General features: G+C 36.0%; 1 protein-coding gene across 1 annotated transcript in view; it reads right to left on the bottom strand.

Moving 5' to 3' along the window:
- Positions 1–26,163, bottom strand: part of Cand1 (Cullin-associated and neddylation-dissociated 1) — a 414,848-nt gene that overhangs the window by 39,455 nt on the left and 349,230 nt on the right. The window contains exons 25-26 of the mRNA XM_090392833.1: positions 18,202–18,305; positions 6,649–6,716 (exon numbers count right to left, since the gene is read on the bottom strand). Of these exons, the coding sequence (XP_090248959.1) occupies positions 6,649–6,716; positions 18,202–18,305 (172 nt within the window). The remainder of the gene's footprint in view (positions 1–6,648; positions 6,717–18,201; positions 18,306–26,163) is intronic.

The following is a 26,163-nucleotide window of genomic DNA, read 5'->3' on the forward strand; positions in this document are numbered from 1 at the left end:
TTGTGGACAAAGGATAATGATTGTCAATTTAATGTTGCAAAATGTAAGGTTATGTACTTTGGGTTGAAAAGGTTGCATACGGTGTATTATATTGATGGTATCGGTTTACATGAAATTAATGAGGTTACAAACTTGGGGATGATGGTGGACAAAGAGTTAAAGTTTAGTACTGCAAATACTGCAAAAGTTGGTAAAATAGCTCAATGAATTACTTGGATGTTGAAAAACATGCTGACAAGTAAAGAATAACGAAGTTATTATCCTTCTTTATAAGGCTATGATTTGGCCACATCTTGACTACTGCACTCAGATTTGGTCACCTGGATTTCTTGGGGACCAGGAGGTGGTTGAAAAGATTCAGAGACAAGTGACCAAGATGGTAACAGGTCTGGAATACTCCTTATGAGGATAGGTTGAAAGTTTGTGGATTACAAAGTTTAGTTGATAGACAGAAAAGAGGGGACATGATAGAAATTAAGATATTAAAGGGGTTTTATAAAGTTGATGCAAATGAAATTTTTCAATATATGACAAATAGAGAACTAGAGACCATTCGTGGAAGTTGTGTAAGAGTGTGGTTAATAGAGATGTGTGGACCAAATTTTTGTGTGGAGAGTGGTGAGTGAGTGGAATGGATTTAAAGAGGGATATGATAGGATTAGTGTATGTAATGGTTGATTTGGGTCTCTTGCGACGAGTCTCCAGAGATGCTGTAAATAATAATCTCTTAAATGGTGAATGAGGGATGATCAAAGTAAAATTGAGGCTTTTGCCCTGGCCTGACATTTGAACTAACATTCAAAAGAGAAGCTATTCAATACGCTACAGTTATATGGTGTCAATGGGGCATTATATCAAACAATACTTAGTCTTTATTTGAGTTGTAAGTCAGCAGTTAGAATTGAAGTACGGGAAGATGGTTTAATGTTAAATCTGGTGTGAGACAAGAATGTACATTATCCCCTCTGTTACTCATTATCTATATGGATCACATTATGAAGGAAAGTGGTATTAAACATGATATCAAAATTGGAGATGTTAATGTCAGCTATTTGCTTTATGTGGACAATGTTATACTTCTAAATAAATCTGCTACAAGTTTGCATGATTCCCTGACTAAATTGAATAACTGTTGTAATAGATATGGTATGAAGATCAGCATTAAAAAGACAAAGACAATGAAAATAGGTAGAATCATTGAAAATGTCAACTGTGTTGTGAATAGAGAACCTGTGGAAGAAGTAAAACATTTCACCTACTTAGGCACAACTTTTAGTGATGGAAATAGACAACACAATCAACAAAGCTGGTATGGTAGGAAGTCAATTGAATAAATTCATATGGTATAAGAGAGAAATTAGTCAGAACACTAAATTAGCTGTATACAAGACAGTGTTCAAACCAGTTTTAACTTGTGGATCTGAGAGCTGGGTTAGAAGTAAAACACTTGACCAAAGATTAGAGACCACAGATATGAGAGTCCTGAGAAAGATTAGAGGCGTGAACAGATGGCATCAATGGCAATATCATATTAAAAACGAGGATATTAGGAAAGAACTTGACATTGTCAGCATCCAGGAATGCATTAGCAGAGCTAATCTCAGGTGGTATGGTCACTTAAACAGAATGGGCGAGGAAAGATTAGCAAAACAAGTGTTCTCTGCCAGGTTGGCAGGAAAACGACCCACAGGAAGAAAGATATAGGTGGATTGATACGGTACAAAGTGCCTTAGACAATAGAAATATAAGATCTGATAATGTTGGAGTCTTGACAAGTAACAGACTGATTTGGAAGAAAATTGTTAGGAAGTTAGTAATGATGTAAATTTTTCATGTAGTACTATCATATCCTGTACACCCATTGAGGGTACATGTCAGGAATTTGATTATGTTAATTCAAAGAAAAAATAGTCTGCACTTTTGTCTGCAAAATGGCCTAAAACTGCATCTTTCACCTCACTGTCATCTGCAAATTTTCTTCTTTGAAGGTCTTTCTTCAGTTCTTGGAAGAGGTAGTAGCTACTAGGGCTAGATCTGGACTGCAGGGTGGATGTTAAATCTCCTGGAAGTCAGAGTCCTTCACCACAGCCTTTGCAACAATAGCCATAAGGAATGAGCATTCCTCATATTTTCTCCTTCATGATGTCGTGCAGTTTGAGCAGAAGTGAAGCATAATATTCTGCATTCGTAGTGGTATTCCTTTCGTTGAAGTCAATCAAGAGAATTCCCCAGAAATTCCAAAAGATTGTTGCCATCGTCTTCTTGGTGGACTGAGTGATCTTGGCTTTTCTCGGCGGTGCTTTGCCTGGTTTGTGCCACTCCATGGATTCCCTTTTGGAAAGCAGATCATAATAAAGGACCGTGGTTTCATCCCTGGTGACAATGGATTCCAGCATTTTTCTCCAATTTCTCTGGCAAAGCTCTAAAAACTTGTGAGAAAAAGGTCACATGATGCTCCTCATGATGTGAAAGATGGTTATTATAGAAAGCCCAACTTTGCTGAGATTTCTTTGACCTTCAGCCATCTGTCATTGAGTAGTTGACTGAAGAGATACATTTTCTTCAGTCATCACTTCACAGGTTGACCATCACAAGGATCATCTTCGATGCTCTCTCTTCCCAGGCAAAACTGTTTAGCCCATTCCTTCATGGTGGAACACAAAGGAGAAGTTTCCCCATAAACGCCATCCAATCACTGTTTGATAGCACTTGGAGAAAGTCCTTCTTTGTCAAAAAACTTTATCACAATGCAGTACTCAATTTTTAACATTACAGCCACTTAGAGTGCCACGTGTTAATCAATTTAATGTTTCTAACTGAATGACATAGGCAGACAGCTGGTACACTAACCTCACCATAGATGGTGATATGTCACGTACAACGTTTTAAAATTGGCGCAAATTTTGTATGCCAGGCTAGAAACTTTTGGGACCTACTTCGTATGTATATATAATTTGCTAAAATGGGAAAAATTGATGCTCCCATTGCTAGATCCTTCTTTCTGTTCATAGCAGGTTTTCAAATTTAAACATTTGAAAACTGCTGATGGCATCTGTGAAACACAGCTTTTAGTAGCAATTTTGTCTCTCCAAAAACTTAATAGATTTCGTCAACAAGATCAAGGACACCATTTTTGGATCCAACAGATATGTTAGTGAACTTAGATAAGTATTTTTATCGATATTCCCAGAAAAGGCAGGATATCTAAGTTATGCTTTTTTAAGCAGGCTTTAATATTCTGATTGAATCAACAATTCCAATGAAGGAATTATTGTGTCTTCTTAGTTTTGGTGGACTTCTGATGAATCAAGTGCTTCAGTTCTCCTTTGTGCTGGTCGTGATGGGGGGGGGGGGAGAATCAGAGAACATATTATTATTATTATAAAATCCTTCATGGAGTCAGACTCATTGTGGGAGGATCCACTGTTATACACACAGTTTATCATATGCCTTAAATATGTTCACTGTCTCTGCACTCACCACACTTTCGGGCAATGCATTCCAATCACTCATGACTCTCCATGCAAAAAACTTGCTCCTCACCCTCTTGCTTACACTCTCCTTATACAGTTTCTAGCAGACGACCTCTTGTTTTCTTCCTATCTTCACCCATTCCATGCAAAAACACCCTTACATTAATCTGGTAATAACCTCTTAACAGTTTATATATCTTGATCATATCCCCTCTCTTCCTTCTATCCACCAATTTCTGCAAATTGCATTTTATTAATCTGTCTTCACACTCAACATTCCAGAGACTAGAAACCACCTTTGTCAATCATCTCTGAACCTTTTCCAATCCATCTCCATCTTTTTGAAAACCAGGTGACCAAATCTGCACACAGTATGTGGCCTGATCAAAGCTTTATACAAGGGACATTCTTACTTCTACAAGTCAGTGCCCTCTGTGTCATTCCCATTATCCACTGTGTTGTCCTCACAATTTTAATAACATGTCCATGGAATTTTAGGTTCTTGTCTACAAACACGCCCAGATCTCTCTCTCATCTCCAAGATATTTCCACAGATTGTGTAATCTACATCTCATCTCTGCTTCCCAAACTTCAAAACCTTGCACTTTATCAACATTCTTACTAAACGACTTAAGGAAATTACAAAGTGCAATAGAATATACATTAAAATAAACTTTAATATATTTCCGATATTTCGGCAACTTCACGTTGCCATCTTCAAAAGGAACTTACAATAAAGATATGTGCACACAGGCACAAAACACGATAAATGAGAATGAAGCGAGGTGGCTATGGTTTTCCTAAAAGTCCTGATGGTGCCCCCTAGCGGGCTATGTAGGTATTCTTGGCCGTTGGGCTGAAGATCTACTGATGCAAGCCTCCCAAATTTGGGGCAGTCTCATGCAACCAAACTTGTGAGGTTTGGCATGTTTCTTAGGGCTAAGGCTGATTCCATGAATAGTATTTCATATTTGAATTTGCTACGGTGTATTATTGTGGCTTTCTTCCACCGTATTCTGTGGCGCGTATCCAGAGCATGGTCTGCAAGACAAGAGTGGCTATACTGGTGAAACCGGATGTAGTCCCTTGTTCTGAAATTCTGATATTCGCTGAACAACTTACAGCTGCAAGGGACCTGGTATACACCAGGTAGGTCTAAGGGGAGTGGTTGGTCTTTAGTGGAGTGGATAAGGGATGCCAATTTTCTATATGGTCTGTAACAAGAGGACAAGTCATTTTTTTTAAGATTTTGGTAATTTTTTCCGAGGTGTCTTGGATGTAGGGAATGGTGATGGATTTAGAGTAATCCTTGTTGTGATGGGGGGGGGGGGGGGTTGTGGTTTACTTGTTTCAATATTTTTGGATTTTTTTTTTACAGGGGTAGCCATTGACTGAGAAAGTGTTGAGGATGTGATTTAGTTCATTGGTTAGGGCATTGTCATTTGAATAGATTAGTTTAGCCCTGTTGTATAGTGTCTTAACAACTCCATATTGTTGTTATGGGGGATGGTGGGATTGTTGGTGAATGTATCTGCCTGTATGGGTGGATTTTCTATAAACTGAGAAAACCAAGGTTCCATCAAGCTGGCGGGTGCCTAGGAAAGGGAGGCTGTTGTTTTCCTCTTTTTCCAGGGTGAACTTGATTCTAGGGTGTTGGTTGTTTAAGTGTGTTAATAAGGAGAGGAGTGTATCAGAGCCATGTGGCCAAATAGCGAACACATCATCTACATAGCGAAGCCATATGGTTGTTTTTTTGTTTTTTTTTGTGGGGCAGAGTTTAAGGCTTTCTCTTCAAAGGTCTCCATAAAGAAGTTGGCCAAGGGTGGGGAGAGTGGTGAACACATGACTGTCCCTTCTATTTGTTTGTAGAATTTTTCCTGCCAAATGAAATAGCCTGAGTTCATTGTGAACTGAAACAGGACTGAGATATCAGGAGGAAATTTAGCTTGGATTAGCTTTAAGGTTTCTTTGAGTGGACATTTGTGAATAAGGAAGAGGTGTCAAAACTGACCATTATGTCAGTATGCTGGAGTGTAAGGTTTTCTATACTGGCTTTGAAGTGGGCTGAGTTTTTTTATGTGTGATGGTGTGTTGCCAGTATAATGTGTGAGCGCTTTGGCCAAATGTTTAGCTAATTTGTATGTGGGGGAATCAATGCCATCCACTATGGGACGTAATGGCACATTTTCTTTATGTATTTTTGGGTGTCCATATACAAGGGGGGGGGGGGTATAGAGTTATATGGTTTTAATTTGTTAGTAACTTCTACAGGCCAAGAAGTGACCTTCTTAAGGAGCCTGTGGAGTTTTCTAATTTGTGAGTTGGTGGGATTGTATTCAATGGGGAGGTAAGTAGTACGATCTAAATATATAGAGCTTTAAGCTTACTTGTGTAGTCCGTTTGGTTAAGTACTATAATGAATTTCCTTTATCCGCTTTGGTGATTATTATTTCTTTGTTCTTCCTCATTTCCTGCAGAGCTTTATATTCCTTATTGGATATATTGATTTTTCTACAAACAAATAGTGGGGACAGCCATGGGTTCACCACTCTCCCCACGCTTGGCCAACTTCTTTATGGAGACCTTTGAAGAGAAAGCACCCCCCCCCCCCCCCACCCCCCCCCCCCCCCACCCCCCCCCCCCCCCACCCCCCCCCCCCCCCACCCCCCCCCCCCCCCACCCCCCCCCCCCCCCACCCCCCCCCCCCCCCACCCCCCCCCCCCCCCACCCCCCCCCCCCCCCACCCCCCCCCCCCCCCACCCCCCCCCCCCCCCACCCCCCCCCCCCCCCACCCCCCCCCCCCCCCACCCCCCCCCCCCCCCACCCCCCCCCCCCCCCACCCCCCCCCCCCCCCACCCCCCCCCCCCCCCACCCCCCCCCCCCCCCACCCCCCCCCCCCCCCACCCCCCCCCCCCCCCACCCCCCCCCCCCCCCACCCCCCCCCCCCCCCACCCCCCCCCCCCCCCACCCCCCCCCCCCCCCACCCCCCCCCCCCCCCACCCCCCCCCCCCCCCACCCCCCCCCCCCCCCACCCCCCCCCCCCCCCACCCCCCCCCCCCCCCACCCCCCCCCCCCCCCACCCCCCCCCCCCCCCACCATAAAAAAATTTTTTTTTGGAAAAAAAAAAAAAAAGCTGCAATGATATATAATTTTTTTAAAAGTAACAATTACTTACCATATTGATTCTACAAAAGGCTGTAAAGTTTTAACTGAAGTTGGACTAGCAGACTGGCAAGTAATTATCTAAAGAAACAAAAACAATAATAATAAAAAAAAAAAAAACTGTCACTGAGCAGAACTTGGGCAATTCACAGAACAAAACTGCTCTATTTATAAGTAACACAAAACAAAAGATATTATTTAAAAAGAATTTACTATGAATAGATATGCATAGCCAGTCAAAAACACTGCTGCCAAATTCAAAATTACTTTCATATTCGAAATATTAATTTCAGATGTCAAACAGTATGAGAATCATTTTTACAAATAATGAAAAAATCTCAAATAAAATTTTAAAATGTTTTCAGTTTTTGTTTATATCTCCTTATAATAATGACATGAATTAAAATTCCAATCTACAAATTACTTTTACTGTCTCTATAGAGGATTACTTTTACTAAGAAACAGAAAGAAAATCACAGCTTTGAGAAAGGTTGCACTACATTCCATATTTTATTCAATTTATATCAGTAGTTATTTTGTCAGTATGTATCACAATGATAGTGTGTGTATGTGCATATATATATATATATATATATATATATATATATATATGACTAAATTTACATTATTGTTGGATAGATTCACTCACATCAATAATTTTCTTTCAAATTAAGCTGCTAGTTGTTAGATTTCCAATACTGTTAAGTTTTTAGATTTCAGTCTTAACTGCATCAATCTACCTGGGTCATGGGATCCTGTTGATATTTTTCCTGTCATCAAACACTTTTAAAAACCTTTTCTCTTCCATTCAATTGATCATATCACCTTAGATTATTCTGCTTACACATTGTAATGCTAAAAATGTCGAGTTCCTCTCCAAAATGGTTGTATCACAATTTTTCCTTAGAACCCTCATCATATTTGTGGTCTCCAGTTTCATTGCTATCAAAGATCTCTGAGCTTTGGCTCATAGATCTATAGTTTTGACTATATCAAATCTTAAAAACTACTTTCTATTTAGCTTGAAATACTGTTTCTTTCATGAAATATCGATATCCCCTAGTGAACATACAAGAATGTAGAGGATATTTTGACAATATAATTAATATTTATAACTTGATTCTGATCAATCATCTTCCAAACTGCCTTGTAATTTGCCAGGTCTCTAATTAGATCAATTTGTACTATCTAAGGCACTCCCAAGTGCATCAACACACCTATATCTTGGTCTTCTGGATATTATTCTTATTTTTGTTCGCACCGGTTTTGCTAATCTTTTATTTCCAATTCTCTTTAAGTGACTATATCATCTTAGACTGCTATGCTTATACATTCTTGAATATTAATGTCATAATCTTGCCTATCTTCATTTTTAATATAATTTTGCCTTGAATCATCTCATTATCCTCAGATCTCTCACATCCACGGTCTCCACTGATATGTTAAAACTTATTTGAACACCGTCTTGCACACTGCAAGTCATCTGGCTGATGATGGGAAGCCAATTAAACTTATTTAACTAGCTTCACACCATCATCTATTTCTATATTCAATTTGCCATATTTGCTAAAAATTGTGCCCAAATAGCTAACCAAGTAACTTTTTCTAATTGCATTTGCAGAAGTGAATATATTAATGTTTTCTGTTTGCTTGCCTATTTTAGCTGTTTTAGTTTTTTTTTTTTTTTTACTGATTTTCATACCAAATTATTATAACAATTATTTAACTAAAGACACCTCTTGAAGGCTTAGCAGATTTATTTAAGAGGAAAATGGGTTCTGCATAGGGCAAAAAATTAAGCAAAATATCTTCTATTTGTTTATTTCTTAATGACATGCTTCATATGAATTATAGTGGAAACAGTGTAGAACAATTTTCACCAATTTTTCTTACATAACGATGAATAAGAATATTTTAATCTTTTCAGATTAAAATATTCAGTTTTATTTATTTTTTTCCATAAATTGATAGAATGAGAGCTCTACTCTAATTACTTGGGATTCAATATTATAACCAGGCCATCAGAATTATGAAGAGTTGCCACCATAAACTTTTATTTATTTTTATAATGACTTGAAACATGAAAGGTCACAAGACTAATAACTCAACAATGCTATATGTGGTAAGTAGTTAAGGAGAAATAAGTAATCTGTTAATATGTTTCTTAAAGAGTTGATGATTGTACTCATTGGGAAAAACACTATGGGGAAGACTGTTTCAAAGTACAGTGGTGGATGGAATGAAGGGAGATGAATTCATTCGGTATGTGTGGAGTTGGACAGGATATGGGTGTTGACCAGTGGCTGCTCTAGTTCTTAATGACATAATGGTTAGAAGAGAATGCGAAGGAATGGTAGTAGCCAGTTCAGCAGAGCAATATCCATTAAAGTACCATAGAAAAGGCATGCACAGTGTAAAAATAGAATGCCTATGGGAAAGTGACTGAAGTGAGTCTGTGTGAGAGAGAGGAATTAGCTATTAAACAGATTGCTGTCTTCTGTATATCATCAAGAATTCTTAAGAAGGTTTTGAGTTCACCACCCCAAATGTGAGAACAATATTCCAACACTGGTTGGATCTGAGACTTATGAAGTGATAGGAGTTGAGCAAGAGAGAAGTAATGTTTTGAACAAATAAGCATACCAAGTTTTTAGCGGCCAAGGAGATTACTGATGTAATATGTTTGTACAAGGATGAGCTGAATGTGAGCCCCCCCATACCCCCAGAAAACTGATCTTGAGAGGATACTGGAACATTATCAAAATGTGAAAGAGTGAAGAAGGATTTTTCTTGTGGTAATAAGACAGGCCTGAGCTTTAATTGCATTTAAATTCACTAAGTTGTCTTCACTCAATTTGAGAATGGTGAGGAGATCAGTATTTAAGTCATTAGTTATGGAAGATCTTGAGTGAAGACAACTTAGTGAATTTATGACAGTATCCATTCTTTTTCATTTGAGTATTACAGGGTTTCACAAATGAAAAAGAATGGATATTGTGATCAGCAAATGAAGATTACGAGCAACAAAACTATGAATACGACTTGAAGTCAGAGAGAGAGAATCATTGATGTAAAGGAGAAAAGCATGGGTGAGTGCACATAACCCTAGGGTACTCAGCACTGATCTTGAGTGCTATGTGTGTGATAAGGTTAAGTTAAAATATTAAGAGCAACCACATGGATTTCTCAAAATCTTTCCATGGCCTGCTGTAGAATGAGAACAGCAGAATCTATATTGATGATTGCTAATTAATTGGTCTCTAGTTGGAAGATGCCAGTTGTTCATGATCTTCTGTATCATTTTTGAGAGTACTGAGGTGAGGGAAATGAGATGATAGTTTGATGGCTGACTTATCTCCCCCTTTTTTTAAGATACAGGGTGGATAAAGGCTTGCTTCCATGCCAATGGATAAATTCTAAATGAATATGACAGCATATACAGGTGATACAGGATGTTAATACCACCATATGTTGAATTTCTTATAGAATATCACTACTGCAACTGCCTTTTCATGTTTCAGGCTTCTAATGGCATTTTATATAAAGTAGTGATGTATATTCCTAGTCTTATGCTAGGAGTGCAAAATCATTTGTTTACCTTATTTAATAATTTTTCAAAGTACTACAAACATTAGGTTGGGAGTAGCAGACAAATATCACTATTGCCAGATAAACCTCAAATCATACTATTGTTCTAAAATACGGCAAAGTTCCACAGGTGATTTTTCTGAGTTTTGGGATTAAAACCCTTCAAAATCATTGACAGCCATAAGCACAGTTTCAAGTGACAACTAAGAATACTTCCAAAGTTAGGGAATAAAGATGCTTCACTTGCTTCCTGAGGAATAAAGGGTGATTTGTTCATTATCCACAACTTCAGTTTGTATATATCTTTATATATTATTTTTTTTTTTTTTGTAGTCTTATCCATTTCTAGGCTTTCTTAGTAAGCCTTCATAGAATAACTTTCCAACATTTGGAAAAGTTCTCCAAAACCTCTTTATTCCATGATTCTGCCCACAAGAAGGCAGAAAGATTAATTAACTCAATCTATACATGTCTCTTATTGCATACAGTGTCACATGTTGCATGCACTTTTATAACTACTTTTTCACTGGCATAGTTTGAAAATAAATAATGAAAATAGTGGGGACTTACATCCATCCTGGATATCAACAACATAAACTCATAAATTACCAAAATTCATACTTCATACCTTTACAGTACATATATATACAGTCAACTATATCAGGTTGTGCTGAAGGAAATAGCAAATTTCCTTCAGCACAGCTTTCTTCTTAAAGGACTTTGGCTGGCTGGGACCTTTTAGTAGTTTGTTATAGCAAATAAGTTGGTTATAATGGTGCTAGAGTTAGAGTGAATTGTATCAATTACCAAATATGTTCAAGGTCAGTAATGTTTGTGAGAGAAAATCAGTATCCACACCAAAGCCCCAGTCCTTCTAGGCTGAAAAAAAGGAAAAAGAAAAACTTGTAAATGTGACCCAAGCTGAAATGGGTAATAGAAGATTCACCATATGTTACACACATACACACCAGCATGCACACACGCACTGCTTATCTTTGAGATCTCCATTCCACATAGCCTTTTAAGGAGTGTGGGTAATCAACTGGGGTTCCTGACCTAATGTCCAATGTGCATCACTGCATCATTAGGTCAGAAGTTGATGCTCCCCATTAGTAGTTATTTGCCTGAATACTGAACAAATAAGGTTTAACTGGCAACATTGATTTAACTGGCTACACTATATTTTGTACTGGTTTAAACCAAAACAAAATTATGGAAGTACATGATTAAATTTCATGCCATCTAGGACTTCATCAAATTTCTGATATGTATCCAGAGAGGGAAGGGGGAACAGGATATTATGATATTAATACATGAAAAGTTATACATATAATAATTAATACATAATGCATCATTACTAACTTCCCATAGACAATTTTCTTCCAAATTAATCTGTTATCTGTCAGGATTCCAATATCATATCTTATATTTTGGTCTTCATCAAGATCTTTTTTCTTGACATCCTAACAAAAACACATATTTTGTTAACCTTTCCTCTCTAATTCTGTTTAAGCAGCCATACCACCTGAGTTCAGCTCTGGTAATACATTTTTGAATGCTGACAATGTCAACTTCTTTCCTAATATCCACGTTTATAATATGATACTGCTCCGATGCTGTCTGTGCACCCATCTGATCTTTCTCAAAACTCTCTTATCTGTGGTCCCCAAGTCTTTGATCACAATTTTTATTTTTAACCAAGTTCCCAGTTAAATAAGTTCAAATTGGTTTGAACATTGTCTTGTATATAGCTAGTTTAGTGTATTGACCAATTTTTCTCTTATTCCATATAAATTTATTCAGTATGTGGTCTATTTTCATATTTAATTTGCCATCTTCACTAAAAATTTGCCTAAATATGAAATGTTTTAGTTGTTCCAGGTTCTCCATTAAGGATGTAGTTGATGTTTTTCAATGTCCCTGCCTATTTTCATAGGCAGTCTTTTTTACTGTTGATTTTCATACAAAATTTATTACAGAAGTTATTCAGTTTATTCAGGGAATTCTGCAGACTTCTCCTAGATCTCTTTAGGAGTATAACATCATCTGCATAAAATAAAGAAATGAGAATCTCCAATTTTGAATCTCTAATTCAGCATCCATATGTGATCCATATAGATGATGAATAACAATGGAGATGGTGTACACCCTTTTCTCACATTTGATTTAACACTAAACCACTTCCCATATCACCTTCAATTCTAAATGCTAACTTATAACTTCTATATAGCATGTATCACTTGATATAATGTTCCATTTACAACATACAATTTTTGAACAGCTTTTCTCATGGCACATTGTCATAGTCTTTTCAAGATTTACAAAACTTAGAATACAGATTCTGGTTATATTCCCAAGAATTCTCGACTAAATGCATTAAAGTGAAAATGACGGCGACTATGAGAGCTCTACACCAACCATCTGGAATTCAACTCTTTGACCAGGCCTTCTGAATTACGGAGTGTAGTCACTAAAACTTTTATACTTTCATATTTGAGCATTTCTAGTTTGAATTACTTTAAAATTTCAGGTTTTTGATGCCTTTTTCTACCTCTAATATGCACTCCTGATTGCATTCCTCTTGAATGTTTTCTATCAACTTCTTGTTGCATTTAGCAATGCCATTAGTTTTCTTAAGTAATCATCACCATTATCCTTTGATTTCTTTTATAGTACTTTTGACTCAATTTCTATTTTTTTCAATATCCTCAAGGACAATATTTTGTCACTTTCTTAATATGTACATATCTTCTATTGTTACTAGTCGTCCCATGACTTTTGTATAGCTACTTTTACATTTTTCTTTCCATTCTCTCAGAGCACATGACGATTTACTCACCAGGATCTTTCCATATGCTTTCTTCTTTTCCTTAACTGCTTCTTTAATTTTCTGATTATCCTTATAATGTACATTTCAAAATCCCAATATCTTCGTTACTCTTCTCTTTACATGTTAATGTTCTGATGAGACCTCAAAAAAGGTTGAAACCGGTCTGGGTAGTGACCTCTCCTCATAATGTAAAACAGTACTACATCTCTTAAGAGCTGTGTGTTTTACATTATGAGAAAATATCAAGAACAGTGAGGGATCTTGCTCCACCTTTGCAACGAGTTGCCGTGGTGTGGCACTACCAAGCGGTCACTTACGCTTGGATACGCTGACAGTTCGTCGGCATGAAACGTTACAGATCATAGTTTTCGATCTTAGTTTCGCTTACTGGCTGAAAAACAATAAGGGATTTTTATCCCCTTAACTTATGTTAATGTTCGTTTCAGCTTTGCAATTATCCTCCAATTTGTACTTGCAGTTTTTGCAATGTGACCTTTGAACTCCACTTTCTTAACCAGCATAACTCCAAGATCAATAGCCTCATTAATTTCTTGTAACATAATCCTTTAATATGCCATTGGAAATTTCATCATGCCAAAGTTTATAACTTTTATACTTACCAATAGTGAATTGACAGCCATTATCATTTGCCTACTATTTCAGCTAATTACTGATACACAGCCCTTACAGAACATCTTCTATTAGGGCTTTCGCAGTATCATTAATACATAGATTGAACAACAATGGTCCAAGGACTGATCCCTGGAGTACATCTGGTCACCTTAAATCTAGCATATTCTTCATACCCACCATACACCACTTATAAATCAATAGGTTACATTTTGGAAAATTATGGAGACAGCTACCATGTTTGAGTAAAACAAAATCCATTCGACGTTTCGACCTTTATATCAAGGTCATCTTATGGAGCATATATACTATATACAGAGAAACAAGCTGCACTATAATCTACATGTTGCTAAAGTTACTGACCAACTGTTACAACAATTATTGGCCTGACCTCTGGTGAAAAAAAAAAACTTACTACATCAATGCTAGAGTCCTATTATTAATATTATCTATTGGTTGTAAAATTACATTGGGAGCAACAACAAGTCTATATATATAGACTTGTATTCAGCCTACCTATTTATATATAGATATAGGTAGGCTGAATGTGTGCCATTCAGATTCTTGGAATTTTCATGCCACCATTATTGTTGATATTTGGGTGGTTTATCAGAATTTTGCAGGCTTCCTAAAATTTTCTTTCATAACAGGTTTTTGTATGGTATAAAGAGTGGGTACTTTTCCAGTCGATTTGGTGTAAGGTGTTGAGAGTGTGATCTGAGAGGCCTGCTTCACCAAAATGGTTATATTTAACGTCTTAAGTGTTCTTTCTTACGTATAGGGATTGTATGGCAAGTTACAGGTGCAGTTGTTAGATCTTGAATGAAGAGTTTTCATTCTAGAAAATTTTCATTCAGGATTTAACAAGTATAATAAATCTACAAAGAGATGCTTGTGCTAAGTAAAGAAGCAGACTGTAAAAAGTGCTATAAATCGAATACCTATTATGGAATTTATTTAATCTAAGTAATATGATCTGTTTTGTAAACTGTAACAATTAAGAGGTATTCTATATGAAATATTTGTCATGAGATAAAATCAAAGGTTCAAAGTCCACTGACGAAACATTCGGGTGAACGTTTGGCCTAAGGCAGTGGCACTTGCACGGAGAACAGCGCGCGCTCGTATTTCTCGGAAGACATGGAGGAGAAGATCGTCCCATGTGCACAAGGAGACGGGGTATAGGGGACCGTCCAGCATGAAAAGGATCAGTACTGTGTGCAAGAAAAAACGTAGCAGTGACGAGGGCGCCAAAGGTGCAAGATAAAACAAGTCTGCTCCCCTTCAAGAGGGCTTTTTCGTTCTTCATGGATGTTGGGTCTCTCTCTCTCGTCTTCATGGATTCCGGACCACCTTCGGTAGTTTGATGTCGACAACCGTCATTCCAGAGTCCTGGCTCGGCACATTTTTGGAAAGGAATAACTGAGTACGGCAGTCGAGTCGACAATGCAGACGACGACAAATGGCAAAGGGACGAGTCAAGAGCAGGCACAACGACAGCCTTTCGAGATAGCCAGATCGAAGGGCCGCCATGAGTGACCACATGGGTCAAAGCCAGACTGAGATGTTCTAGTCACATTAGAGGAAATAGGACCGAGCGGTGCAAGCTGAATTAAGAACTAAGTAACGAACCTGTTGAACATCCTGAATATTGGTGATGTACAGCTTTTAGTTTTCCTTTTCCTTTTGAAGAGAAGAATTGTTGCAAGATAGTGTGCAAGGACATAATCACTTAAAAGTGAAGAACTTTTAAGTGATTATTGTAGATAGCAATTGCATAACTCCAAGTTATGCAATTGTTTCTTTAGAGAATGTTAAATAGATGCATTATGTCAATAATGTTATGTGAAGTGATTAACGAAATTAAGTAGAATAATTGTATAGATGCAAATTTTGTCAGTATAAATATATGAAGGGAATGTTTAACCTTGTAGAGAGAGCTCATGATAGAATCCAGCTGAGCTGATATTCAGTTGTCCTAAATTGCTGCATAACTTAGAATGATATTAATTTAGTAGAGTGGTATGTATGTGAACTTGTAATCTTATGATCTCAATAAATATGCTTTGTATTTTACCTGAAATTGAATTCAATGCACCACTCATTTAATCTAGAACCAGAGTGGGATAGAATAGTAAGTCAATAACCACGACTGCAAACAACAATTGACAAAGGTGATATAGACAATCAAGTGCTAAGTATTAATGGTAGATTGATCATTGCTGTATGTTTATCTGAGAGTTTTCCTTGGTTAAGGAAACCTTCTAACCTAATGATACTGGCTGGCACAGCAAAACAAATAAATTTGCCAGTATCTAGTCGGGAAATATTTCCAGACAGTAATAACAAAGGATTTCTCTCCAGTCCGAGGTAAACCCTTTGTCTAAGTAGTTAATGCATGTGATCAATCTAGGGATCGGCCAGATTGTATAGATAACATCTATATGTAGCACCGAAGCTCGTATTAAAGTTAGGGTCTCAGACGTAGATAAATAAGAGAAAAGGTATATAAAATTAAAATAAATAAACTATGGAGAAAGGGACGTAACACAGTGGATGCAATAAACTCCAGGATGTGCCAATGGGAGGAGAGGATCCTTAGAGGAGTTGAATATGTTTTTAAGATTTGTAGGTGGTTTAAAGGTGGTATTGAGATTATAATGGTGTAGGATTCTGTTGATTTTTTTTGATAACCCTTTAATGTATGGGATGGCTATTGTTTTACTGTAATCTAGATTCTTTTCTGATGATATTTTATGAAGTACTTTATTAATAGTATTTTTGTTACAGCCATTATTTATAAATGTGTCGCTGATGATTTTTAGTTCCTGTTTCAGAGCTTGCTGGTCAGAGCAAATTGTTATAGCTCTGTTTTTAAGGGTGTTAATGACTTCATATTTTTGTGATGGGTGGTGGTATGAATTAGCATGTATGCATTGGCTAGTGTGTGTCGGTTTGCGGTAGACTGTGAAGGAAGACATGTGACCAACGTATCCAAGAATGGGAGCGAGTTCTGATTTTCAATTTCGACAGTAAATTGTAAGAGTTCATGTTGTTTGTTCAGGTGGCTAAGGAATATGTTTAGCGTTTGTCGCCTATGTGGCCAGATAACGGACACATCGTCAACATATCTAAGCCACACTGCAGGTTTTAGAGTGGAGAAATTAAGAGCACATTGCTCAAAAGTTTCCACATAGAAGTTAGCGATTGGGGGGAGGGAATAGTGGTGAGCCCATGGCCGTACCTTCTTTTTGTAGGCAAAATTTATTTTGCCACACGAAGTAACTGGAACGTAGTATGTGGACAAAGAGGGCCGTAATGTCGGGTGGAAATTTGTTCCGTAGGAGAAGACTGACTAGTAAATCATCTTTGTCGAGTGTTATGTTTTTAGTTTTGCTTATGACGTGTTGTGTGTTCTTTATGTAGGAGGGGGCAATGACCTACCAACTCCTTGAGTGTTGACACTAATCCGCGCTCAATAAACAATGACTGATACACCACGTTCCATGCTTATGGTGTTATGCATCAGTTTTAATTTATTTGACTGTGTTACTCCATTTTTCTTTTTTACTAGTAAATGTTAGTGTGTACTGTTATACTTGTCCTGAAGAAGCCCAGACAGAATAGCTGGTGAAACTTGTTGACAATTCGTGCATACCATTTACAAATATCTGGTCAACAAATAAAACCAAGAAAAAGCTAAAGTTTTAATGTTTAAGTGACCAAATACAAAACAAACATATACTCTGCATATTCCACCAAACACACAGAAAAACTTTCAAAAGCTGAAAACCAGATTATATCTATGGCAAAGTGGATTCTCTACCATTTGCTATTGATGTTTTATTGTTGCACCCACCTCTTGTCTCTAGTAACAGGTCAGTATAAAAATGATACTAGGCATTTACAAGAATACAGTGCAGCAGAATCTGGAACAGTTACAACTTTGATAATTTTCTGAGTTGCTGCAAATGAAACAGAACTTAATTCAAGTCCTGAAAGGCCTTAAATTGAACTTATGGATAAAAGAGTTACAGTAGTTTTTTTTTTTTTTTAATTTAGTTGCACAGAATTTTGTTTTCTATTTTTCATGTTATTCAGCATTACACAACACAAAATCTCGCTATAGTCAACTCTTAGGGACCAAGGGAATAGTTCAATCAAGAGTAGCACATTGTTCTACAGTGAATATCCTTTAGCATAACATTGATGTTATGGGACTCGTTTAATAGATTTAGTGAGCAAGTGAGTTCCCTAGAGTGGTGTTTTCTATATTAAGTGAGTGCTGGCTGTATGTAGCTTTATTATCACGAAATTTTCCATTAAACATTTTTATTTGTTGAAACAGTTGTTTCATATCTTTTCTTTATGAATAGAAGCACAAATGCTCAGGAATTGTTGAAAAATAAATTTGAATAGATTCAATATTTCTCTCTCTCCCCCTCTCTTTTTTCAACTGCTCTGCTTTAATTTAAAAACTATCACAATTAATTATATAATTAGGAGTATACTTCTCACCTCTTTAAGTGAATGAAGTAAAAGATACTGGCGCTTTGGTTGGGCTTCAATTTCTCGTAGCACAAAAGGAAGATATTCCTGCAGATTACCTACTGCAACACTTCCTATTAGCAAATAAATAAGCATTAATGTCTGAATACAGAAAATATTTCTGAAATAAAACTGTTTTGTAGTCTAATTCCCTTTCATCGATAAAAATTAAAAATGGTAAATATTCCTTTTAATGAAAATTTTCTTTTTTTAACAGTAATGACTGGCCACACTGAGAGGGGAATGGACAGGAGATTCAGCTGATGGGCTTAAAATTACCTCATTCAAGTTGGAACAACTCCAAGGAGGCTGAGAAAAGAATAATACAGGAAAAACAAGAAACAGGAAGAGAAGAAAAAAAAAAAATATATCAATGAAGTATTAACTGATTATTTAGGAGAGAGAAGAGCTGTACACATTTAAAATGTAAGAAAGTAAAGGGAAGAAATTTTAAACCTAATATATATCCAAGTGCAACTTATTGTTCTAAATATAAAATTCGGCAAATAAATTTCTCATAAGAAAGATATTACTTCACTTCTCCTTACTTTTGATAATATTCAGATCTCTAAACATAATCAAAGTTCTCTTCTTGGGACAACTTGCATTTCTAGTCTTTCCTCATAGAAATATCTCAGCCATAGCTGGGATTTGGGATGTACACCTAAATATCCCTAAGCATTCTTGATGCTATCCAGAAGACAAACCAATTAACTGATCTGTTCTGCTTGTGCCTTTATATCTTTTCTATAGGCATTTTCACAGACAAACATTTTTCTGAACATTGTCTGGCCATCATCATTCCTCCACTTTCTTCCAAGAGTAAGAATATGCGTGGCTGCTGGTCAACATCACTTTACTGTTCAGCTTCAAATATAATTCTCATTCTCCTCATTTTATATCTTTATAAAATGAGGATAAGAATTAGATTTACAACAACGGGATAAGAAGATTAACAGGGTAAGATTTCTTCTTACCCTGTTGCCTATATATGCTATGAGTTGTGCATCCTTTTGTGTGTGTTTGATATAAAATAGTAATATCAAAGGGAGGATTTGAACTTCTAAGAATGCAGTTCAATATCTAATTTTTTCTTCCAAGTAGTAGTGTTGGTTAAATCTTTCTCCAATACAGCTGAAGGAATTTGTGAAAGTTATAAAAATAAAAAAAAAATCAGCTAACGCCTTTTTATTCCCGTATACAGGGAGTAGCGAGGCCATTTAGCCTTATCTAACTTTTGGAGACTGAGTGGGCAGTTTCAATCTCCACTGGTACCAATCAGAGATAGATGGCCCAAGGCTATCACTAATTAAGTGGTACACAGTGAAGAGAGACGGCTCAAATGTGCTGCCATCTCGTGGTCCCTAATACAATATATTTAATGTCTGAAATAATGTTGGTTCTACGGTCGATTTTCTTGAGTTTACAGGATGAAAAAACCGAGTTTCCGGGAGGAAAAACCCGCTTGCCCGTGTCAGGGATCGACTAACTCGGGAACCTGTCGAAAAAAGGCTTAGAAAAATTTCCTCTAGTCACCGACTAGATTCGAAACCAAGTCTTCCTTCGTGCGGCCAAGCGCCACATCCACTGAGCTACACAGGCTCTGGAATTTGGAATTTGTGAAAGTTATAAAATTTTATTGCTTTAAAAACTCATGGCTGCTATATTTGCAATTTACACACAAAAAAGTTACAAGGCAATGTAAATTCTTTCAAAATTTTCACTGTAAAAATGAATTACAGCATATGAATGTTTAGGGAATAAAATATGAATGTTCATCCAACAGAAGTTCAAAAGAACTTGGCAGTAATAAAAAATAAGTGATCCTACAATATGAATAGCAAATACAACAGGACACAGCACTACTTTGGCAGGTCTATTCCTAATAAAGCAGAACCTAATTATCAATCAACCATATCTCCACTGTGAAGTGAGATGAACAAATACTGACACCCCTTTTTCAAATTTATAGGTCAAATTTTAACAAATTACTATATCTTTTACTATACAAAAATGTACAATATCAATAATAATAAAGATCACTTATCCATTCTACACTTATCTTCATTATTGATAAGGCAAAAAAATAATACCTTTCTCTATAATAGGCAAATAAAGTAAAACAATTATTTTTTCTTCAAATGGTATCTCCAGTAAATATTGGAGATACCATTCTGCAGTTGTCTAGTTTTTCCAGTTCAATATTGACTATTGGATTTGTATATCATGCATGTTTACACAAATGTGCATGATCCTTTACAAGATTACAAAGATATCTATTGAGAGGATGGAATGCAGTTCCCAGTCCACACATACAAAGTTGTGAACAGCTAATCAGAAGAATCAGTCAGAGGTCCATAAAAGCAAGAAGGAATGTCCTTAATAGTGAACATGCCTGCTACTTTGTATATCTACATTACTTTCTCTTAATTTTGCATAGCTGAAGAAAGACAAAGAAACAATATTCATATAGAAACAGTTACACAGAGCTTACTCAAAAACTCCATTTTGACTCAAGGCATATTTAAATATTAAAAATAAACATGCTGTTCTAATTCAACTTATTAACAAACTAAATTTACATAAAATGTTACAAAAATATTACACCGAAAAACAAAAAGAGTAAAAAATGACCAATCAGAGCAACTAAGGCATTGAAACTTGTATGTTACAGCTGACTCCTATGAAAACTCACAGGTAATCACAGAAATGATTTGTTACAGTGCATAGTGTTATATGAATTTCTTTTAATATGACATTCTAACTATGTTCTTATTTTTAGAGGGACCTGTGGCATAGTATAATTATTAAAAACAACACGTAAGTCCAGTAATAACTTTAATTAATAAATAAGGTAGATATTTTGTACTAAAACTAATAGTACATCTTCAGTGTTACAAACAGATAGGAATAGAATACAAGTAACTCGGTGGATCACCTATTAAAATACAATGTTGTCGCGAGCTAGGAAATGAAAGAAATTAATAAATAATTAATATTTAAGATAATTAGTTTTTTAATGATCACATAAAATAAAAGTCTCCAAGATCTTCGAGAGAGAGAGGCAATCATTTCGATTTAAATTCGGTCGGTGTAAAAAAGCTTCACAACTTTTTTTAAAGAGACGTTCATATTTGAACCTGCATCTATGAAGGAGAATAGCTTTATCCCACTGGATATTATGGGTAGTGGTAATACTGTGTTGTGCTAGACCAGACTTCTGAGGTTTGCTGTAATCAATATAATATTGATGTTCTTTAATTCTTTTTTTACATAACGGCCAGTTTATCCAAATTAAGAAACATTGCATTTACAAGGAATTTGGTAAACGCCAGCCAAAGACAGAGAGGACAGTTTATCTTTTGTAGAAGGCAATAAGGAAGAAATTTTGTTGGTAGGAATATAAGTGTTCAATTGGTACTTTTTTAAAATTCTACCTATAGGTTCTGAGATTCCTGGAATGTAGGGGATTGGAACTCTGTGAACTGTTGAAAAAACCTTAGGTATTGGAACATAAGATTCAATTATCTGTTGGAGTTGATTAGGGTGGTAATTATTAGATACCATTAACATTTTAATGATGGAAAGTTCTTGTTGTAAGATTTCTGGAGAAGAGCAAACTTTATGTGCCCTATTAATTAGAGATTTAAGAATGCCAAATTTTTGAGATGTATGGTGAGCAGACTTTTTATGAATTTATCTGCCAGTAAATGTGGGCTTTCGAAAGACGCTTGTAGATAAGGTACCAGAAGAAGTTCGAGTAAGCAGGATGTCCAAAAGTACCAGAATTTTTCTTTTCCATGGTGAATTGGATATGAGGATGAAGGCTATTTATCTGTTGTAGAAAGGTGGAAAGCTCATCTTCAGTATGTGACCAAATGGCAAAAACATCATCGACATAACGATACCAAACAGATGGTTGAGGGTGAATGGATGAAAAAAAAGTTTCTTTGAATTGTTTCAAAAAATAGTTAGCCAAAGGTGGAGACAAAGGACTACCCATGGCAGTACCTTCAACTTGTTTTTCCAACTAAAATAACCTGAATGGATAACAAATTCGAAAATTTTTGCGATATCTGGAGGGCAATCTTCATATAATAAATTGACTGTGTTGGCTAATGGGATATTGGTAAACTTCTTCTGGTACCTATCTACAAGCGTCTTTCGAAAGCCCACATCTACTGACAGATAAATTCATAAAAAGTCTGCTCATTATACATCTCAAAAATTTGGCATTCTTAAACCTCTAATTAATAGGGCACATGAAGTTTGCTCTTCTCCAGAAATCTTACAACAAGAACTTTCCATCATTAAAATGTTAATGGTATCTAATAATTACCACCCTAATCAAATCCAACAAATAATTGAATCTTATGTTCCAATATCTAAGGTTTCTTCAACAGTTCACAGAGTTCCAATCCCCTACATTCTAGGAATCTCAGAACCTATAGGTAGAATTTTAAAAAAGTACCAATTGATTCACACTTATATTCCTATCAACAAAATTTCTTCCTTATTGCCTTCTATAAAAGATAAACGTCATCTTTGTCTTTGGCTGGCGTTTACCAAATTCCTTGTGAATGTGATGTTTCTTATTTTGGATAACCTGGCGATTCTGTGAAAAAAGAATTAAAGAACATCAATATTATATTGATTACAACAAACCTCAGAAGTCTGGTCTAGCACAACACAGTATTACCACTACCCATAATATCCAGTGGGATAAAGCTATTCTCCTTCATAGATGCAGGTTCAAATATGAACACCTCTTTAAAGATAGTTGTGAAGCTTTTTTTTACACTGTCCGAATTTAAATCGAAATGATTGCCTCTCTCTCTCTCTCGAAGATCTGAGAGACTTTTATTTTATGTAATCATTAAAAAACTAATCATCTTAAATATTAATTATTTATTAATTTCTTTCATTTCCTAGCACGCGACAACATTGTATTTTAATAGGTGATCCACCGAGTTACTAGTATTCTATTCCTATCTGTAACACTGAAGATGTACTATTAGTTTTAGTACGAAATATCTACCTTATTTATTAATTAAAATTATTACTGTGGACTTATGTGTTGTTTTTAATAATTGTAACTATGTGTCTTTTGGTAGTTTGTTACAATGAGAGTCAACTCATGGTAAAATCCGCTAAATACATGTATTCTCTAGCTTGCCTGTTTAGCGGAATGAAAAATCTTGCTACTTACAGTACCAGTTCCAACCTTCAGTTGAAAGGACCAGACTACAAAAGAGAAAAGGAACAGAAACTTATAAACAAAAGCATAGTAATAAGACAGGGAGAGATATCTCTTCTTCCTAAATATTATTCTGTAGTTCAATGATATTTGAGAGTGCCATTTTTGGTTAAAACCTAACTTCAACCTTGGTAATTTGAAAAATTAAAACTTTTTTTTTCAGACTATTGGATCCTGAATGAGAAAAAAAAAAATCTACATTTTGAATTAAAATTTATTTTCTTATGATTAGTAACAACTATTTAAATGAACTTTCAAAGATACTGTAGCCCAGACAATACAAAAACAAATGGAGGAAAAATTGCTATTTATCATCGTCATCAAATTCCTGACATGTATCCCCAAGGGATGTACAGGATATAATAGTACTACAAGAAAAACTTACATCTTTACTAACTTCCTATCCTCAATATTCCTCCAAATCAATCTGTTACCTGTCAAGACGCCAACATTATCATAATAATACAAATTAAAGACACCAAGAAATATATTCTTGGTTAAATCCTTTATCCAAGTGCAAGTAAACAAAGTTTGGATCTGAAGTATTTTCAGGACTGGACAATTCATATAAAAAAGCTAATGACTTCATATCACACAATGTGCTTTGCATTATGGGATACTAAAGCAAGTGATGTGAAGTCACTTAGCTTCTTTCTTTGATTTGCCCAGTCCTGAAACTAGTTCAGGTGCAAACTTTGTTTGTTTACACTTGGATAAAGAATTAAACCAAGAATATACTGTATTTTTCCGTGTATAAGACCCCGATGAATCCTACTTTTTCTAACCCAAAATTAAGAAATCAATATTTTAAACATCTCCACTGTCTAATCATACACTCAGTGGTAGGAGGTCCAAACTGTATCTCTGAAGATTTATTTCCATGTTCTTTTGTATAATTGATGACTTTTAACTTGAATTTTGAAGAACATGACAATTGTTTTTTTATTTTTGGACATTTTTATAGGCTAGTGCTCAAAATATTGTTAATGCATTAACTTACCTCACCAACAAGTTCCAAACGTATGAATGCTTTCAGAGTTCCGATTGGTTTATTCAGAATCAGCTGTTAATGGCGTCAATCGACAGAATTAACAAAGGCTAGTGATTGGCAGAAGCCTGTTCGCACAGATAAAGTACGGCAGTTTCGCAACAGCAGGTCTCTGAAACAGTTACCCCCCCCCCCCCTCCCCATGTATAAGATGATCCCCAATTTTTGGTCTAAAAATTTTATAAAAAAGTATAGTCTTATAAAAGGAAAAATACGGTAATTTCATGGCATCTTTAATTTATAGTATTACCAAGTGGGAAAACTTCCAACATTATTAGTTATTATATTTCTGTCTTCTAAAGCATTTTTTACTGTATATCAAAATCCACCTACATCCTGGTCTTCCTCTGATTCTTTTTCCTGCCAACCTGGGAGAGAACACTTGTTTTACTAATCTTTCCTCTTCTATTCTATTTAAGTGACCATACCACCTGAGATTAGCTCTGTTAACACATTCCTGGATGCTAATAATGTCAAGTTCTTTCCTAATATCCTTCGTTCCTAATATGATATTGCCACAGATGATGTCATCTGTTCATACCCCTAATCTTTCTCAGAACTCTCATATCTGTGGTCTCTAGTTTTTAATTTCTAACCCAGCTATCAGATCCATAAGTTAAAATTGATTCGAACAGTCTTGTACACAGCTAATTTAGTATTTTGACTAATTTCTCCCTTATTCCATATAAATTTATTCTGTTGACTTCCTACCATACCAGTTTTGTTGATTCTGTTGTCTATTTCTATATTTAATTTACCATCTTGACTAAAAATCATGCCTAAGTAGCTGAAATGATTTACTTGTTCCACAGGTTCTCCATTGCAGTTGACACTTTCAATGCTTCTACATATTTTCATTGTCTTTGTCCAGTTATTGCTGACCTTTATAATAAATCTATTACAACAGTTATTCAATTTAGTCAGGGAATGCAGACTTGTACCGGATTTATTTAGAAGTATAACATCATCCGCATAAAGCAAAGAGATGAGATTAACATCTCCAATTTTGATATCAGGTTTAATACCGCTTTCCTTCAAGATGTGATCCATATAGATAATGAATAACAGAGGGGATAATGTACATCCTTGTCTGACACCAGATTTAACATTAAACCATCTTCTTGTACTTCCTTCAATTCAAACCTGCTGACTTACAACTCAAATAAAAACAAGTATTGCTTGATATAATACTCCATTCACACCATACAACTGTAGCACTTTGAACAGCTTCTCTCTTGGCATCTTGTCATATGCCTTTTCCAGATCTACAAAACTTAAATACAGATCTTTGTTATATTCCCATGATTTCTCAACTATTTCTCGTAAAGTGAAGATCTGATCCTGACAGCCTCTATTTGGCCTGAATCCAGCTTGTTCTTCACCAAGCTCTTTTTCCACAATCCTTCTCAACCGTTTCTGAAGTATATACTTGTGTAAATCTTACCAGGAACACTGAGTAGAGAAATACCTCTGTAATTCTCACATTCAGTTTTATTTCCCTTTTTATATAAGGATACTATGAGAGCTCTACTCCAATCATCCGGAATTTGTCCCCCTGTCCAGACCTTCTGAATTATGCAGCGCAGCCATTGTAAGTTTTATACTTACACACTTCAGCATTTCTGGT

This window comes from Typopeltis vanoorti, chromosome 5 (assembly GCF_054136105.1).
Source record: "Typopeltis vanoorti isolate ZY-2024b chromosome 5, IOZ_Tvanoo_1.0, whole genome shotgun sequence".
Classification (NCBI taxonomy): domain Eukaryota; kingdom Metazoa; phylum Arthropoda; class Arachnida; order Uropygi; family Thelyphonidae; genus Typopeltis; species Typopeltis vanoorti.